Source organism: Buceros rhinoceros, unplaced genomic scaffold, assembly GCF_000710305.1.
Source record: "Buceros rhinoceros silvestris isolate BGI_N320 unplaced genomic scaffold, ASM71030v1 scaffold9613, whole genome shotgun sequence".
NCBI classification, from domain to species: domain Eukaryota; kingdom Metazoa; phylum Chordata; class Aves; order Bucerotiformes; family Bucerotidae; genus Buceros; species Buceros rhinoceros.
In genome coordinates, this window is record NW_010405371.1 from 13,657 (window position 1) to 33,293 (window position 19,637).

The 19,637-nt window shown below is 38.3% G+C and overlaps 1 protein-coding gene across 1 annotated transcript in view; it reads left to right on the plus strand.

Moving 5' to 3' along the window:
• The window catches only part of TDRD9 (tudor domain containing 9), a gene marked incomplete at its 5' end in the record, with an annotated part of 56,162 nt that overhangs the window by 1,578 nt on the left and 34,947 nt on the right, over positions 1–19,637 (plus strand). The window contains 5 exon segments of the mRNA XM_010133691.1: positions 4,853–4,950; positions 5,355–5,576; positions 8,084–8,206; positions 10,328–10,408; positions 14,587–14,751. Of these exon segments, the coding sequence (XP_010131993.1) occupies positions 4,853–4,950; positions 5,355–5,576; positions 8,084–8,206; positions 10,328–10,408; positions 14,587–14,751 (689 nt within the window).

The window sequence follows — 19,637 nt, forward strand, 5'->3', positions numbered from 1 at the left end:
ACAGGATGATAAGTGCAGTCAGTGTTAGCCCTCTCCATGCTGTTCTTGCTGCTTGCACTTCTTCACAGGAAACGCTCCTTACAGTTCCTTGTGGCGTCCCCCCCCACAGGAGACTATCCTGCATGAATGTCTCTGGCTCACATGGGGGTCTGCCGCCAGGATTGCTTCTCCCAGTGCCGAACTGACCCAGCATCAACTTCTCTAAAGTCTCAGCCTTTTTCAGGATTCACAGCTCTCTGGAATATGGGCCTCTTCCCTAGCTCTCTGCATCGTGGGCCTCTTTCCATCTCTCCACAGCGCAGGTCTCTCTCTCTGGCTCTCTGCAGCCCAACCATCTCCCTGCCAGTGCCCTCCAAGGACTGCAGGGCTTCAGCCTGACGACTTCCATGGGCCAAGGAAAGTGACTATACCAGTGTGTCACCCCAGCCTTCTCCTCAGTTACTTGGGTGATCTCATGGTCACTTCTTCTGCCCTACCACCTCCAAAACAAAGGAGTGCTCCAAAACCAAAAGGTGTTCCCAAAGACATTTCCCTTCTTAAACAGGTTTACTTGCAGAGGTGCTGATTGGCGCAGCCCTGGCCAGAGATGGGTCGAATTGAAGCCAGAGGAGCTCTTTTTGTGAAGTTTCTTACAGGCTTCTTACAGGCTACCATGGTAGTAGTCCCATCCCCCACTACCAAAAGCACACCGAACAAAGGTGGCAGCCTCCTCCCCCGCTACTCAAACCACACCAAGTCCTAAACCACCATAAAACATATAGTGGTCTTGACTATTTACTGGAATTGTCACCAATCATTTAATGTCCCTCAGCTCTTAAATGAGAATTCTGCCGAAGGTAGACAAACAACTTAATTTAGCAGCACTGATGGCTTGCTTATTTTTGAATGGAACGGATACTAGTAATGTTCCTTCTGTGAAATGAACGGGGTTATAACTTATGCTTTTTAGGAAATATTTCTGCATAGTCATCCTGGTACTTTATTTTATAAATATCTGTCTTCATCTACCCTAAAATGTCTGTTCTCTAAATTTATGCCTTCTAATATTTATTTTAGCCTTTCAGTTGTAACTTACTTTAACATTATCTAGTTGGCAAACAACCTTAAAACTACTAAAATATTAGGATGTACATACTCTTGTATTATTAATCTATTAGATGTTTTCCTCTGTCCTCTCCCCCCCCGCCTCTTCCTACTCTTTAACGTCCCATGTCCTGTTCTGGAGTCTCAGGTGCTTCAGGAGCTGTTCCATGCAGTGTTGATGCTTGGCTTCTCTTTTCAGTGCTCTGTACCCAGCAGTATGGGATCCAGTGGGGGACTCTGCAGACTGGATAGTGACGAGACTTCAAGATTCCTATGGCATTCTGAGACCAAGTGGCGTTATGGCTGAAGTAGCATGGCTTACTGTGAGCTCCATATGCTTCATGGCGTGGTGTAGGAGCCTGGTTGTTTCTTAGGGCTTTCCTTTCCCATGAGCTTGCTTGCTAAATGTAATCACTTCGTGCGTTAGTAGCTCAGCAGAAGAATGATCAGTGACATAGTAAGCATCTAATTTGACTCACCTCATCAGTACTTTCAAGTATATGTTTTTTTAATGCATCTTATTTTAATTTGCTTAGTGGCAGATACCAAGATCCAGCTGTACAATCTCTTTTCCCAGAACTGGTGAATACAAAAATCCAATCTTGTGTTAAAGTATCTCTTCAAATTCAGTTCAGGAAGCAGTTGCCAGAAGGAACATGTCTGCTGTATGGGCTGCAATAACTGAGATATTGGAAAATTACTTTCCATGGGCAGTAGATTGCCATAGTCATAGCAGTCAACATATCTCCACACAAGTTTGGTAGTAATGGAAAAGGAAATGAGCAGGCAAACCCTTCTTTCCTGTAACTGAGTTTTCAGTTTCTTTTAGCACTGACTCTGAATAGAGAAACTGATATCATTATTCTGGACTGACATTAATACTTCTTATACACAAATATTTACTTGTCATAAAACAGCATGGTGGGCAGTTGCATGCTTCCTCAATTTACTATTTTCAGGTTGGAAGTGTCCTGCATTCTCTATGTGTCAGAATCTGTCGTGTGTGATTGAGCACGATGGCTTACAAAGGTGTGCATTGGTTGGATTTGGTGTCCCAGTCTTAATACTGTTTTTTCAGAAAGTGTAAGCAATTGAAAAAATGAAACTTTGTGCCTTTCTTGCTGGTAGTATTTGCAGAAGTTACCTGTTTTTCTAAAGACCAGTTTTCATTTACATAAATAGAAGTAAAAAAAAAAAAAATCCCAACCAAAACCAAACAGCAACAGTTGAAGGTAATTACAGTGTATGGTACACAGTCCACAGGTGAATGGTTATTTAAATTAGTAGAATAATCTTGGAACTTTCACAGGGTGTATAATCAAGTATCTCTATTCTGTAGCAAGTCGTCATTGTTCAGAACAACATCATTAAAAAAAAAAAAGGCAAAAGTTTAAGGTCCTCTAAGATGGTTACCCAGGTTCCTTATCCCAGTTTTGTTTTTTCACTGATGATCACACCAGATTTTAGAAAAAGTTTGTATCCTCAGTTTGTTATATTGGGCCTTTTAATGGCTGCTTGGGTCATGACAGTGTTCATCAGAAGTTGCCAGTTTACTCTGAGACCCAAGACTGTACTGTCTGCTTTAGGCAGAAGTCTTGCAGTTGTCCTTGTATTAGTCCCCCAAGCAAACTCAGCTGCTTTCAGTTTAAGCACAGAGTACATGTCTTGAAGAGGAAAAAAACAAACCATACAGTTTTTAGTACTTGCAGTTATCTACTAAATGGCTGCCAGTTCTCAAACTCTGCATGTTGATGGTAGCTAACACTGGAGGACCTTTACTTTTGAAACAACTTTTATCCAAACATCTGTGTGTGGGAGAAGGTAAGATATTGCTGTCATAGAACTGTCATGTAAAAAAAAGTTATGTTTCGTCAATGAAAAAAAATACATGAAATTGATTAAATTGATCTGATTACTCAGCAGGTTCATGAATGTTGGTGGTTGGTTGTTTCTGGATTGTTCCTTTATTTTTTAAATAAAACTCTTAATTGAATTTTTGAATGTTTGAATGTTTATTTAGCACACTGGGTTTTTACTGAGTTAGAGAAGCTTATAATAGGAATTCAAATTTTTTTCTCTTTTCCTTTTTTATAAGCACTATTACAGAGTCACTGCTGCCTTCTGTTGTAAACTTTTGTCAAACTTTTTGAAAACTGCAATTGTTACATGGAAAACCTAGTAGAGGTGGGAAGGCTGTGTTGTTCTAGCAGCAATATGCTGACCCGGGATCTTTTCACTAGCAGTTTGCGGTTTCTTCCAGCATTGGTCAAATCATCCAGAGCTACTGATGTTTCAGTAGTGACATGTTTGTGCCAGAGGGAAGCCAGTCTGCCTTTGCACAGTGTTGCTGTGACAGGATGCTATATATGGATTTTCCTGGGAAATATATTTAGAAACTTGACTAAAAGTATTTTAAAAAGGACAGTTAATATTTTCATGGGTTGCTGCTATTAAGTTCTGCGTTGTATGCATTTAGTAGCACTAGGTAAATCACTGATTTACAGTGATCATCTGTAACTTGCATTACATGGAGTCTAGGTAAAGAACCTTTCTTGTTAGAGAGTGTGGCTTCAGGAGAACTCTGGATTTTAGGGCTTTGGGAAACCGTCTTAATGAATCATCCAGCCTTTGGAGTTTGTTTTAATGTAGGAATAGCTCATTTTGTATTCCTTGACACTTGAAGACAATTTAGGGAGGATGGGATGCATTCAGGTGTGCTACAGAGACAAAAGAAGTTGTTCTATTTACTTCTGCTTCACTGCTGTGTGAGTTTGCTAGTAACCTTTCTGAAGAAAGGAAACTATTAACTGTTCAGTCTGGTGTTTATGCTCTTACCTTTATAAAAAGAATACTAGATTTCTTTCCAAGTACTCTCTGTACTTCTTAGTGAAATAATACAACATTTGAAAAAGGGAAGTCTTAATTTTTTATTATCTGTATGCAAATAAATTTCACCATAGTACCTTTGAAACTCATTTGAAATAGAAAGCATTTCTACTTCTGATTTCAGTATGATGGGTTTTTTAACCAATTGTTTAATTGTAACTTACAAAATTGTTGCTTGCTGAAGTCTCGTCCTGGTTTTACCTTTCTACACCTGCCTTGTTGCTCTTTTGTTTCTCATGGTCAAACTGCCAGCAGACCTACTGAGTAGAAATTCATGGCAGCAGGGTAAGACTTTTGTTCTGAATTACCCAGTGGTAATGGTGACGAGCTCCTGCCAAGAGACTGCAGAATGTAGTATCACATTGAACAGTCATGGTGATACTTACCTGACTTGTTTTAAGTGTTAAAAATACAGTGGTCTTCCTGTCAAATTACTGGTTATTTTGTACTGTGAATCTAATAGGCTTCAAAGGAAGCAATCCTTGGGTACATGAGTAAGGCATAGTTTTTCAGTATTTTCAAAAAAGGTCTTGGGAGCAGGGGTAGATTTGACAGTTGTAATGCAAACCATGCAAAATTACTATTTTTTTAATTAAGAGAAAGTTCTGCAGTTTGCATATAGTTACAGAATTGTATGCATCCTTGACACTGACAGTGCCTGTACACACAGCAGTGTTTTTCACAGCTGCTGCCGGTAAAACAGCAGTTGCAAAAACACAGAAAATCTCTTCAATTTAATAATATTACGAAGTAGGAGTGATATTAATACTCATAAGCGTGTGATTCAGATTGGACGGAAGTTAGGTTCCAAACACTCTGGTCATATTCTCCTGCTGGCCTTTTCCTTTCTCTATTGAAATAACTTGCGTATTTTTGTGCGTAGATACTTCACGGTCTCAGTGCAAATCAAGTGATTGTGCTTCTGTGCCAGTAACTAATGATAAATGTGTGGATATGCCTATAGCCAAACACAGGGAAGAGGTAATTTTGTTTTACTTTTTCACATTACGGATTAAAGCTGAAAATCTTGTTTTGTTTTGTCAGGGGGTGTTTTGTGGGCTTTTTGTTTATTTCAGAAGGAAACTTCCATACAAAGCCATTGTATAAAAATTGTTAGAGGAAGGAATATTTCTGTTAATACTTTCTGTTTATAGGTACTTACACGAAATATGTGACCAAATAGTTGCCTATGTTCTGTTCTGTGACCTTCTGTGCTTGTTTTAGGAGTCATTATCTACAGATACCTAGGAGATGATAGAAAATATTGCACATTATTTTACAGAGACTTGATATGTGGCTTGGAAGCTATAGATATTTCAGATCTCTCTGAAATCTGTGTTGAGTTGTTTTGTAGACTTACGAGTTTTCTTGAAAAATTGTTTTAGCTACTGTCCCTGATAGAAAGCAATTCAGTTGTGATTCTACAAGGATCAACTGGCAGTGGTAAGAGCACACAGCTTCCACAATATGTTTTGGACTATTGCATCCAGCGATCTATCTACTGCAACATTGCTGTTACCCAGCCTCGGAGAATTGGCGCCCGAAGCATTGCCAGGTGGATTAGCAAGGAAAGATCGTGTACACTAGGTGGAATTGTAGGATACCAGGTATGAGAAAATTTCAAATTGTATCTTAAAATACATTAAAAAGTACTGTATCTTCTTTCTTGATTACTTTTAAGCATATTCATCATTCTGAAGGAATGTTAATGAATCTGCTTTTAAAGTGGAATTTGCAGGTTTCTAGCTGCCTCCTGTTAAAGATTCCTAATGTTTAAGCTTTTAGAGTTGAGCAACTATAAATGCTATTGAGACTCCAACAGAACTATTTAATTGTCTGCATTCTGATAATTGGACACATTATATTACTAATCTCTGAAATTGTTGCAGGAGAACTATATTCTATAATTTGTCCTTTAAACTCTTTAATTAACATTCTTTATTTGTTTGACCTCACATTTACCTGTCATCTCTGTCAAAAATTTCATGCATTTATGGCCAGATTCATGAATGTTTTGTGAATGTCCTGTCATTTCTTCTTAACGTGAAAAACTTGAACTAGTTTTCCCTCTTAAGTCTTCCTTTTCCTTTTGTTTTGTCCCACTCAGCTTCAAATTCAGTTCTATACCTTCGTTTGTACACTCGATGCCACTTTGATCTTTTGACACAGATATGATGCTTTAATCTGCTGTTTGATGCTAACCACAATAAAATGCTGCGATCATTGTTTCACAAGTAGTTTGACAATAGCTCTGCCTGAACTGGCTTCTCTGGGGCCGAAGGCCAGTGAGTTCACACTGCTGATGGCCATAGGAAGATGTTCATGGAGAGTTGTCTGCCTCTGCAGTACTTTGCTGGGAGAAATATGTGTTGGTTTCTTCTTTCTCACTTCTTCATTCTGGTTGTTTCTTCCTTTCTTCTTTGCACTTAGAGTCATATGTGTATGTTTGCTAACATGCATTTACAGCTTTCTTTTTTTCACTGGTCTGCAGTGCCAGGGTACTTCCAAAAGTACTACAGATGGTGCCATTCATGTGTGTTAGATGTTTTCTTTATGTTTGCTACCCATAAAACTGGTTTAGTCCAGTTACAGGTTTGAAGTGTTTTTATTGGACCATTACAGAGTTGTTTATAGCACGGAGTCTACAGTGCCAAACTTCTGCCTCATCGTGTCCCACGTCTGCTTTCTTCTGTGTCACATCCTGTGCCTCCGCTTCTCAAGGTCTCTGCTACTGTACCAGGCCTCTCTATTTCTACAGTACACTAAACTGCTGTCCCACTTAGACCAAGTAAAGCAAAGGTGAAGGCAGATGAAGAAGAGTTCAAAGAGAGCGGGCCTGCCTGACGCGGGTTAGTCCTGAGGCCTTGCAAACTCTGTACAAAGCTTATGGCCTGTTACTAGTCACAGCAATACCGTATTACAGGGCTGTGCAGACTTTTTCCATTCAAAAGGATTTTTACTGTCATCCCTACTGAATGCTAATCTTTGTCTTCGTATCAAATCTAAGTGTTTTCTTGTGATATATCTACAACAAATAGTGTACTAGGAAAAATATTTGTTTGGTTGGTGGTTTTTTTTGTTTACACATCTCTGACGTTTAATTTTTCCATCAGTAGATTGTAAGATGAAGTAAAAATACCCTTTATGTTCAATCACTAAGTTCCAATTCCGAGAGGTGAACATTCCAGATAATTCTCTGAAAATCGTGATCTGACATTATCTCAAATTTTAACTAAGCAAATATTAATGCTCTGGTTATCATTTTGTAGAATTACAAAATTATTTGTGTATGGGTTATGTATGGGTGGGGTTTTTTTCAAAGTAGTTTCAACAGAAAGTCTTTGATATTATTTGATACATTGAATTAATTAGTCATGAATTACTAAATTGATTCATTAGTCTATTGAGTCTTAAAGACATAAAATGGTAGTGTGCTTCTAGATCCTCTTCAGGACAGTGTACATGGAGGTGCCAGGCTTGTGTTGAAACAGCTTGTGTGAGCTGAGCAGAAATGGCAGTAGAACAGTTGACCGTAGATTTGTCTCATCTAGGCTGTTATAAAAGCTGAAAGTGGAAAGATGGTCGTGGCTTTGCCTGCCTGCCTGGTAGGTAGCATCTGAAATAGTTTTAAGTTGCGAAAGTATTTTGTAAATCAAAAATGCACTATTTGACATAGGGTTGTAGAACTTTCCTCTCAGGAATAAATTGCCTGGTCTTTGTGATATCTTACACCTTTTTCCTTTTCTCCTGTCCAGTAAGCAAACTACATATTGGTAAAAGGTTTTTCTTGCTCTCTATATTAGTGGAAAGAGTCATGTCTGTACCTTTAAAAGCCTGTGAATTATTCTTCTCAAGCCCCCCAGCAAGGAAGTTTGATTCTTTACTGGATAAATTGCAGGATTTAAAATTTTTTTTTTTAATTTCTCATAAGGAAAATATTTGCAGTTAACTGGCTCTGGGCTTTAAGAACACATTTGTACACAGGCTTTTACAAGTTTGAGCGAATAATTTGAATGCGTTTACAGTATGTTTAAAGTTGGAGTTCTTTCAGATGCATGTTCCTATAAACATTAAATACCTGTTTCTGTTTGTATTACTTTTCACACTGTGTTAGGTAAGTCTGGAGAACGTTTCCACAAGCGAGACAAGGTTGCTGTACATGACAGCTGGAGTTCTTCTTCAGAAAATTGTTTTTGCCAAAACCTTAACTGAATTCACGCACATTTTCATTGATGAAGTAAGTTTGTGGAAATAAGCTTAGATTTCATACTAAGAAAAGCTGCTGCTTCTCTTTTGTCCCTCTTACAATGCTAGAGAAAGACATACCGTCTTTACTATTAGATGTCTACATTTTTCTAAGTTGTTTAAACTAACACTTCTTGCAGTAGGCTTGTCTTGGTCATCCTTGGAGCAACAAAATTTAGAATTGAGGGTGCGAGGAGGATTTTGGGGATTGCTTAGCTTTTGATATGACTTCCTTGAAATGTTTTCTGAAATCCACCATGTGGAGACCACCCATGTGGATTCATTACTGTTGCCCTTACTCTACTAAAAAGCTAAAGAAAACATACTTCTAGGGGGTGTTTGTAACTTGTATAATTTTAAATGTTTTTATGCTTATTTTCTGTAGTAAGCAGTATTTGACTGCTAAACATAGTCAGATGTGAAATTGTGCTTTCAGAAACCATGAATGTAAATCCACGTAAGATGTAGGACTTAAATCCGAGGAGGACTTACAGTGGAGTTGTTCTGTTGTTTTTAATGCCAGTTTTCATTTTCTTTCCATTATGGCATTGGAGCTAAGAGTGACTTTGATTCTTGGATATTTGCAGAGCGTGGAAGGCAGTACTTGGTATACTTTAGACTTGGTGTACTTCAGACTATTGCAGTAATAATGAAGGCTGTCATGACTGCACTTGAAATGGCATATTGAAAACCTGGAAAAGATTGAGCAAACAGTTACTCTTCTGTATGAAGATACTTTAGGACTTCATTCAAACCGACAAAAGAACCAAAAAAATCCTGAATCCTAAAGGATTATACCAGTTGCCTTCATGGGAACAATTTAGGACCATTCTAATACATCAGCAGAATCTTACAAACTTTGACATTTTTAAGTCAAAGATAAGGAAATGCAGATTAGATGTAAGATGCAAAACTTTAACAATAGAAGATGCGTACACAGAGAAGTGTTAGATTGTTATAATTAGGTACAAAAATTAATGAGTGAAGTTTCCTGGCCCTTTATGCAAGGGGACAAATTTATGCAAAGGTTTTTCAAACCTTGTTTGCTTGAGTGCTGTAATTTGCACTGACAGTATCAGCTTGTACTGCTTCTGTCAGCAGCTCCTAGCTTTCAAGACTATGTGTGAGTTTTTCTAACCCAGGTGAAAATCTAGTCTATCCTCTTCACCATATGTCAATTTTTCCCCCACATCTACCTCACAGATTGTGATCTTGACCCAATAGTAACCATTTTAACAACCACATGTTCTCCACTGCATTCTTAATTACAGGTCCCAGTCCTCTTAAGGTACTGCAGGCATTCAGGAACTTACCTAGATAAACCTAGGTCTGAAGATCATGACTTGTCACAGCAAGACACTGCTGTCAGTCTGGAAACTGCTTTAGATAAATCATTTTTGCAAGGGGACAGTGCTGAATATAAGTATATTATGTCAGAATATGCTGACTGCCTTGTGGAGATGTTGGTCTTTGAAGGTTGAGCTCTGGAAAAAGCTGTTGCACTTAATATATTAAAACTGTAATTCAAGAAAGGCATATGATCATCACTGATAATGTCAAGAAGTATTTCTTGAACTGCAAGGAGCAGTCAGAAAACTCAGGTGCTAGGTTATGTAAAGAATTGGGTGGAAAATAATGTTTTAGAAAACAGTTGTTACTTTGATCATGGCTAGAAGCCATTGTGAACAAGGGACATCTATTTAATTTGCTTAGCTTTTAGACAAGCCAACACAGTTCCTGCCTTGGTCATTTGTAATCTTAGCAGTACAGTTGACTTACCCAACTTCAGTATCACTTCAGCTCTTATTGTCAGCTCTAGTAGGACTAGTGGCTAGATCTTGCAATTGGTTTTCGAGTTACTACTCTACAGTTTTCGTGACTTAGTATTGGCACAGGATTTTCACAAAGGGTGCTGTAGTCATCTGAACAGCTGTGTTGGGATTTTAAAATGTGATTAACATGCATAGTCTTAGAAGTATTGTTCCAAGAATGAAAAATGTATTGTTCCAAGTTACAAAAATAAAACATGAAATTCAGTAGTAAAGGAAGAGATTGTGATAAAGAGGAGCATAAAGTAATGAAAATTAATGAAATCCTGGATGATTTCTTCTAGGTGCATGAGCGTACAGAAGAACTGGATTTCTTGCTCTTGGTGATCCGTAAACTGTTGCATACAAACTCTCAGTTTGTAAAGGTAGGTTCAAAGAATATTCTGCCACTCTTTTTGGGCAAGAATAAATTTGTACATGTTTTTGTTCTTTAAAACATGCCCTTTGTAGATATTACAATATATGTGTCATTATTTTTCACTAAAATATTACTTAGTTTGCCACTCTTCATAAGCAAGCAAGCTAAAGGGCATTCTTTTCCTGGCTGTTATAATGTGTTCTGAGAGACTTTTTTTCCCTCGTGTTAAAATGCATTAGTTTCTAAATTCTGCTTAAGGCTAAAAAATGCAAGATGGATATTTGACTAGAATTGTGTACTGGGTATTGAGGGCAGTGCTTATCCTTGGTTGAATGTGGTAGCATTAACTCTTGGAAATACTGAGGTTTTTGTAAATGGGACAATGTATTTGGAAAAAGAGCAAAACCAGAAATGCTTTATTGTGATGTCTAGGCATCACTGGTAGTAAAATGAGGCTGTGATTTTTCTCTGCATGTTAGAAAATTGTGCTTTGTACTAAAGCAGAATTTGCAGCATTTAGCATGATGCATTTAGTCTTTGTGGTCTTCAGGTAATGAAATCTTGAATTTTAAGAAATTAAATGCCAAGTGATAGAGTTATGTTTACTTGGTGTATTTCTGTGCAGCTCTTGGAGGCTGCAGAAATTTTGTGAGATTGTATGTGTCCCTAAAGTGCTTCGGTTAATCATTCAGTTAATGTCAACTGTTCCATTCAGAGCAGGAATAACTTGAGTCTATGTTGGCTCTTTTTGTTGCTGTTAGAAAGAAATCCGTGTTCTTCTGTACAGTTCACCACAATGACTCAAACTCAAATAACCTGGTCTTTAGATCTTGCAAGCACGCTCTCACTGAAGGTGCCTTTCCAGTTGGCATAGGGCACGTGTCTGTACTTTTGATCCCTTTTCTTGCCAATAAGAAAATTCACTTGCCTTTCAATTTAGAGGCAGCAGTGCGAAGCTGTATGGCCTTTCTTAGCACTTGGCTCTGCCTACTGAGACTACCAAGTACTTTGATCATACTCAGTTTGTGAAAAGTTTGCCCTTGATCCTGCTTGATTGGTTTCAGTGGCAGCAATCCCTACAGGTCTTATCTCTTCAGTTAGAAAATATTTATCTTTTATGGGTTCTGAAAGATTTTTTTTTTTTCTCTATAATTCTGATTAAATCTCTCAATTTTTGCTGGAAAACTTTATCTCCTTTATATCTTGCTCTGTGGTTGTTTCTTCAGGTGACTGTTTCATATTGTATAAAACTGAGACAATCTTAGGTTTGTAGGGGCGTCTGTGTCTTTTAGAAATCTTTTTATGGTGGGAAGGGGAGAACTCTTGATCTCCGTTGCAGATTTTATCAGAGCAGAACAAGTAATTCAGTTTGAATCTATACACTAAGCCCAGTGTCTCCTAGTTCATCCCTTTTCAGCCCTGTTTGCAATCTGTAAAGGGAGCTTTGATCATGTGGCAAATTAATTTTAAAAATGCAAGATTCTCCTCCTAGCCCCCTGGATTCAAGAGACAAGAGTGCAAAGAGGCCTATTTAAGGGGAAAAAATGTATGTCTAATTCATCATCATCATCATGGCTTGGCTTCGCGAACAAAGATCTGGGAGGGTTTTTCCCATGCTCACTGCAGTCAATGAGTGCACCCTTCGGGCCTGCATGGTGGATTTTTTAGGTGAGGCGCAGCATGCGCAGAACTGGCTCCAACCTTTACATCTGAGGTTCATCTGCCAGCGCCTAGCGAGCTTGGACGGTGACAGCAAAGTCCTCGGGTCGTAGGTTTGGTCAGAGTACCCTTCTCTTAGATGATGGATGCCTTACAAGGCTAAACGAGCTCCATCCACCCGGGTTTGGAGTCAGAGTTGTCCTTCTCCTAGGATGGCTGCCCGAAGGCTAGTGAGCCCATCCTGCCCGTGGACGCACTTTGTCTGACCCTTCAGCTGAGACCTGTCTGGCCTGGGAGACCCCACCAGAGGCACATGCCACCACCAGCACAGCTCTCACCCTCACAAGGGCACACAAGCTCTTTCCCCACGACAAGGGGGTGCCCGTGAAAGAGTCGCTGCTCTACCTCCGGACATCACAGACCCGGGCACAGGGCGGCCGGGGCCTGCCCAGAATGGGAGTCCTGGAGGGGGATGTCTAATTCAGGGTGATAGGAAATAATATGAGGTGTTTGTCTCCTAATCTGGACGCTGCAGACCACAGGTGTGGCAGGTAATTTAACAATTGATCAACTAACAGGATGGCAAGAGTGATTCTGACATATGGAGGACTAGATCTGTCTGTTGTGGCTCACCTACCAACGATGCTGAGTTTTCTGGCAGCTGTCTGGTGCAGGTTATTGCTTTTAGATCACAGTGCAGACATTTGATTGACTGTTGTAGGTTTGATGTTGCTGGGATGGGGTTGTGAGAAAACCTGCGACTGTAAGAATGGCTCTGCTGGGTCAGACAAAACAGTGCCATTTCCAGTAGTGACTAGTAACAGCTGCTTAGGTAGGGAAGATAAAGAACAAGATAAAGATAGTCATATTTCCACGTTCTAGCAAATAGTCATTCAAGCACATTTGAAGTCAGAAGTTGTTACTGTGCATGTTTTTGTTATCATGTAGTGGGGCTTTAGACATATTCATGTTGCACGAGTGTGGTTTTTTTTTGGACTGCTTGATCTTGATGATTGCCCTCTATTCTAGTGTGTTCCTCTGCCATGTTGGTCTTGTGTGCTTGCTGAATTTCTGCTTTGGGAGTAGATCAAACTCTTGGTGATCCTTCAGACACACTGTTAAGAACCTAGAGTTTTCCTTCCTGTTTGGAAGGAGTCCATGCAGATTAGAGAGTGCAAATGACAAAGATTGTCTAGAAGAAAAGGTAGTTTAATATTTCTTGTCCCTAGCTGTGGTTAGGATAATTTAGATTGGATTTTGTTTCAATAGCCTTTAGGTAAGGTTGCGTTTAGCCTATTTTTGTAGCATAGGTGAGCCCACTATCCATTGAGTCACGAGGCAGTTTGTGCTGTAATGAGACAGATTTCATATAATTGAAGAGTTATGTCCTTTAAGATTTTTTTATTTTTTTCTCCTTTCAGGGTGATGTTAAATGGCTTCATGGTTTAGTCTGCCCCTTTCATGCATTTCTTGTGCCTTTACACGTGCCTTGGAGCGAAGCACAGTGGTGGTACAGCGCCCGTTTCGTTAGTTTGCCTGCCTGCCTTTGTAAGGGAAGAGCACTTGTATTTCATAGCTTTTTTTTGTTTTGGTTGTTGATGTCCGTTTCGTTTTATTTTTGAGTTCATGCAAGATGTTAGGAAAGCAAAAGAGGTCTGACTGTGTCCCACTTTACAACCACTGCTTAGAGTGTGGCTCAGACCTGAAGATAAAGAAGCTGAACACTATACAGTTCATTATAACTCCTTCACTCTTCATCCTTTTTTCAAGTTGAAGCTGTCTAGTTTATTCCAGCTGGTTGTGCTGAGCAGTGGAAGCACGATCCAGGTAGAGGAGTTAGAGGGTAGATAGCTATAGCCACTAAGTTGCTTTGTTTTTCTCCCTTTCCCCATTCTGAGTGTAGGCTGTCTTACCAGGGAGAAAACAACAAAGCTGTAAATTCTGAATTTTATAATAGCTGAGGGAAAAGGTGTCACTAGGTAGCAAATGTGATTTCTGCTCTTCTGCTTAAGTTAAAAATCTTGGCAGAGTCAGCAAACGGAGCAAAGTGCTTAGTGTGATCCTTGAGAGTTTTAAGTTGCATAAATTAATTGAAACTGAGAAAAGTTACCTGACATATTTCAAAATCATGATAGTAACATTTTTAAGTCTGTGTTACGGTTACTGCACTTACAGGAGTAAGCCCATCTTCTGTTGGAGTTAAAGGTACTGACATCTAACTCAGGACTAAAAAAACCTCTAAAACTAAACAGGACTTGAAAATACTTGGTGTACACTTTTTTCCACATTGTCTGCCCTAGGCGTCTAGCCTGAGCCGTTCCCTTACAGGTGCTTACCTTTCTTCACGTGCTACCTAGGGCATCTTAAGCATTTAGATTTGACTAACTTAAATGTGCGTAGGATACGTACCTGTAGTAACCAAAATTAGACCTTTTTAGCATAAGGATTAAGTGGAGGTTCCAGAATAGCATGGCATTTTGTGTTAAAAATTGATGTTTTACATTTGCTGTGCAATTTTTTTAACAGGTAATATTGATGTCTGCCTCCATCAACTGTGAAGAATTTGCTGATTACTTTGCACTTCCAGTTCATAATGGTCTGTATCCAGCCTGTGTATTTAAAGTGGAAGGCAAACTGCATGCAATCGAAGAATATTATCTTGATGATTTGAGGCACACTGTTCCTTTCAAGGTATTATAAATATCACTTTATTTCTTTGAACATAGTAAGGAAGAATAGTCAAATGAAAACTGTGTAATAAAATTACAAATAACCGATTTTACATTACAGTTCTAGAAAAGAATTAATATATGATGATAAAACAGGAGTCTCCTTACCAGCAACCTAGTTTTTCTTTCATGTAATAGAAATGGAATGTAAAGGACTGGGAATTTTAAGTGGTATATGGTATTTTGTTTGGTAGTTTTCGTCTGAGATGAGCAATGTAACAGTCTGTGCAGAAAAATTAACATAAGATTTATAAATCTCTTTGAATACAGCTGACAAGCTTGGGGAGTAATTTCTGGGTTTGTTCACGTTGCTGTTATGTGTCAAAGGCAGAAAGTATTAGGAATTGAAAGAGTCATCAGAAAAGAAGCATTTATGATTAGAAGTTTGGTATTATCAAATTGGCTTCTCTATCAGCTGAGGCTCGCATACTTCCGATTTTTTTTTCCTTTTTTCATTTTTTTAATAGTCCCAGAGCTGTTATGTGGTAGTTTTGAATATTTCTCTCTGTAGCCACATAGACCACCATGGCAAATATGTAATTTTGAGTAATGAAAATATGTTGAATAACAGATATTCACCAATTCCCTGTTGGCCACTTAACAGCCTGTATGGCTGCGCTAGAGAACTGCTGTTCTAATTCCTAAGGAGGGTAGTAATGGCCGAAGATTGATTTGCTGTGTCAGTCTTTAGCTTATAAACTGCACAGTGTATTTGTTAGCAGAGCTCCTGACATGCTGTTGCATAGCATGTATCTGCATAAATGAGATAATGAAGGAAAAAATGTAAGTTTGGTTTAATCTGGTGCCTGTGGTTTTATAATAGTTTTACAGTTGAGAAATGGCATTGTTGGAATTTACCTGAGTGTCTGAACTCTTTCAGTATTATGGTCCAAGGCAAAACAAGTTAGAGCAGAGTAGAACAAATGCACTCAGGCTTTAACAAGTGATGACGACTCTTAAAAATAACTGGAGCGTGGGAGCAACTATTGGTCAATTTTGATAATTCAGGATGCTGTTAGAATGTTAATACAATGAAGATGAGACGGGATGCAGTTAAAAAGTAGCAGCATATGAACCTACTGTTATTACTTACCTTTCACCATTCAATTCAGCAGAAACTAAATTAGAGAAAAAAACCGAACAGTTTGTTTACGGGGAAACCGGGAAGAAAATCATTGCTTATGCTGTACGCAGTACAAGCATTGGTCATGTCTCAACACAGGCAAGCTAAAATAAAAGGCTGTCAACTGTTGAAGTTTTAATGCAGCCAAAAAATAAACTAAATGCATATAGCAGTTGGCCTGTCAGTTTATACATTAGTATGGCAGATAATACGGAGAAGATTATGTAACATATGATTTTTGTAAAAGATTTTTGATGCTAGATGATGACAAAAAGATAACCAAGAAATTCAGTAGGAAGTCTACTTCAGTCAAGTTGCATTTGTCATAGCTGCACTTTAAGCTGAATGTCAGCTGCCATCGCTTTCACTGCAAAGATTGTGAACAAAAGGAACCGCTTTCAGTGCTGACGCGGCTTTATTTTTTTTATTTTCTCTGTGTATATGAGCATTAGCTTTAATTTTTTTTTTCTTTTTAGTAATCATCTGCTTCTTTATGCTATGTTGTCCTAGCTGTAGCCATTTTGTTCTTCAGCAGAAGAATATGATTGTCCAAGCAGTTACGTGCTATTGATTTACTTGTTAGTTTGGGGTGTTTTAATATATGTGGGAAAAAAAAAAAGTGTAAATTGAATTAGAAAGCACTGATCTTTGGCTTCATGTCTTGTTTCTTGTGGTGCTATGTATAGAGATTTTCTCTGAATGTTAGTTTTATTTGAACAATCCTTCAACACATGAAAGGTGTAAGAAGTTTTATGTAACACTGTAATAAAAATGAATGCAGTGCCTGAGTGTTAAGGCAGTTAATGAGTTAATGCTGCCATGTCGAAGCAGGGGCACATCTTTAATCATGCTAAGATTAAAGTCAGCTAACTGCTGGAGGGTTTAGTTCTTAATATTTTATTTTTGCCTATAAGAGCCTGTAAAATTCACATTAAAAAAAATACAGAAGTTACTTTTGTTCCCTCTCAAAAAAAAAAATCTGAAAGTAATTGGATATTATTGTATAGATGTAGAATTGCTTTATGAATCCTGCAGAGCTCTTGACTTAAATATGCCACTCATTTCTGTAAGTGATGATGTTTTAAAGCTGTGCCCACAAACAAAAAATTTCTTTGAGCAGTTTTGACTTGGATAATTTGGGAATTCTCTGATACCACTTGTGATTTGGAAGGTAAATAGAAATGTCAGTCAGGTTTTTTTCCTTCTGTATGCCTGTTTGCAGTTAATCCTTTGCTTTGGCTAGACAGACCATTTAGCTGAATCGAAGATGAAGTTTTCCACTTGAATTGCTTTGTTTGTAAGAAAGAATAAAATTAAGAAGGAAGGAAAGGAGAAACACTCTTCAGTGTAGCACTGACTTACCCTTGCCCAGATATCGTTTATAGGTGCTACTGTTTAATTTTTCAGTATAGGTTTATAAAAAGTTTCTTTAGGCATAATGGCCTTTGTAATGACATTGTTCTGGATATTTAACTGGATCTTTGTTTTGTCATATCAAGACCTTCTAAGCTGCAAGGAATCAGTGAAACATGGGTTTTGATGAAAAATGCATGAAGGCTTTGTCCATAGGCAAATGTAAAGCTAGTTGTGTAAATGTTTACCTATTGCTAGAATACAGTACTGGAGATAACACATGCATATGAATTGTGTAGTTAATTCTGTGAGCAGATTTTAAGAATATAATCAGCTAGAGGGTCTACATGTTAATCTTTGGCAATAAATCTCTGAAATCCGATGTCTATATCCCATTTTGGCCTTCTAAACAAAAACTTCTTCATATCCCTGAAAGTGAAGTCAGAGTCCAGACAAAAGGTAGAGAACTGCTGTCAAAAGCTATTCCAGTTGTGTTGTATTATTTCAGTCAGTGCTGACTGGGGTTTTGGATTTGCTGTTTTTCATGCTGTTACCTTTTATTAGGAGTGATGTAGCAGCCTTGTCACGTTAAAGAATACTAAAGGTACAATTGGTAACAAAATTGAAAAGACAAAATTTGACCGTTTTTTAAGCCCATATAATCTAAACACAAAAATCTTACGTTTGAGCAGCCCAGGAAAGATGAATTCCTTATATTGTTACATATATCGGGGGCGGGGGGAAGGTAACCCTTCTCAAAATGACTAGCATGTTGTCTGTGCTTTCTCATGGACTGATCAAGCTCCACTGGAAAAGCATTACTGTAGTGAGTGTAAAATGCAATTAAGAAGCTCTGGGACTGGCAGAGTCGTACACCTGAAAATCTACCTGACTAGTGGATTCGGGGGGTCAGAGGAGTGGAAAGAATATTGTCAAGTTCTTACAGGTGGCTTTTTTTGATCCTCCAATCCATCCTTTACCAAAACAAAGTAGGATAATTTTCTCAAGGTTTTCAGAAAGGAGTCTTCCTGCAGACATCACGACAACCTAGGGCTGACATAATGTAGTGTTACAAGCTGGCTGTCCTGGTAGAGGTTGAAAAGCCACGGACTGAAGTTGCAGTAGCAAAAGCTGTTCTAAATCATTGGTGTTGCCAAATTGGTGCTAGCAGTAGTGCTTTTGTGATTCTGTTGTTTGCCCCTTCAGAAAGGGAGACTGGTAGAAAAATAACTAAGTTAATTTTAATAATTAGTTTAACTTAATAATAAGTTCAGTTTTCTGTGGGTTTAGCTCTCTGAAACATCTCTACTAGTCAAATGAAAGGACACTTCTACTTCCTCTGCCTTTTCTCCCAAGAACCTGGGAGATGGTGACAGATTAGAGCCAAAACTGTTGGGTTTTTGGTTTGGTTTGTTGGGTTTTTTATTGTTTTGGGGTTTTTTTTTTAGATTATAACTGCTCTTTTCCTTCCCACATTCTTACTTACTCTTGGACATGTTTATAGGTAGAAGTGATACCTCTTTCTGGCTTTCATTTTGCTTTATTAGATAAGGTCTTTGCTATTCTCTGTTTACAAGAAAGTCTCTTCATTCTTCTAGTCACTGAAGTAGTCATAATTTGCTTCTGTTCAAGTTTTGGCTGATCCCCTTAAAACCTGGTAAGAATTGCAGATGTGTTGTCAGCTCCCATCAGTTTCTCCAGTATCACAAACCAAGTACCTGTTGGCTTCAGGAGTTTTTACTTCAAAGGCTGGCAAGTATGCTGGCTGAAAATTTTGACAAGAGCTGAGTCACTTCAGAGTGAGAGGCAGTACTGTACGATGTCACTAACACATTACACCCTTAGACTGTGACCCTCCTGGCCTGGGGTCATGTTTGCCTTTCAGCAGCATTATATTTGAAGAGAGTTATTTTCTTATGATCAAAGTAGCTGGTCCAGGTGGTTCTTTATTTTCAACCAATACACAGTCTGCTTTTGTCAAAAATTTGTAATCCTCAGGTGCACAGGTTTACACATTGTCTTACTGGATTTCATCTCAGTTCAGACAGCTGAAGGACACGTTGTATGAATTACTGATACTCTTATTAGTACATATGTGATACATTCCAACTTTTATCAGTGTATCTTTTTCAGTTGCTGTTTTGCGTATTGAAAACTTGTGCACAATCCTATTTTGCTAATGTAACTGAATTGGAGTAAGTGTGTAATTCTAATTTTGTTCTTGATTAAAATAAAAGCAAATCGCTGAAATATGGACATTTCTTTTAAAAAGTAACCTGGTCTATATCAGGTTTGTGTGTAGAACACGTACGTATTACTCTTGGCCATTCAGCTTTCATTTTTAATTTCTTTCTAAGAGGGGCTTTTCCCTA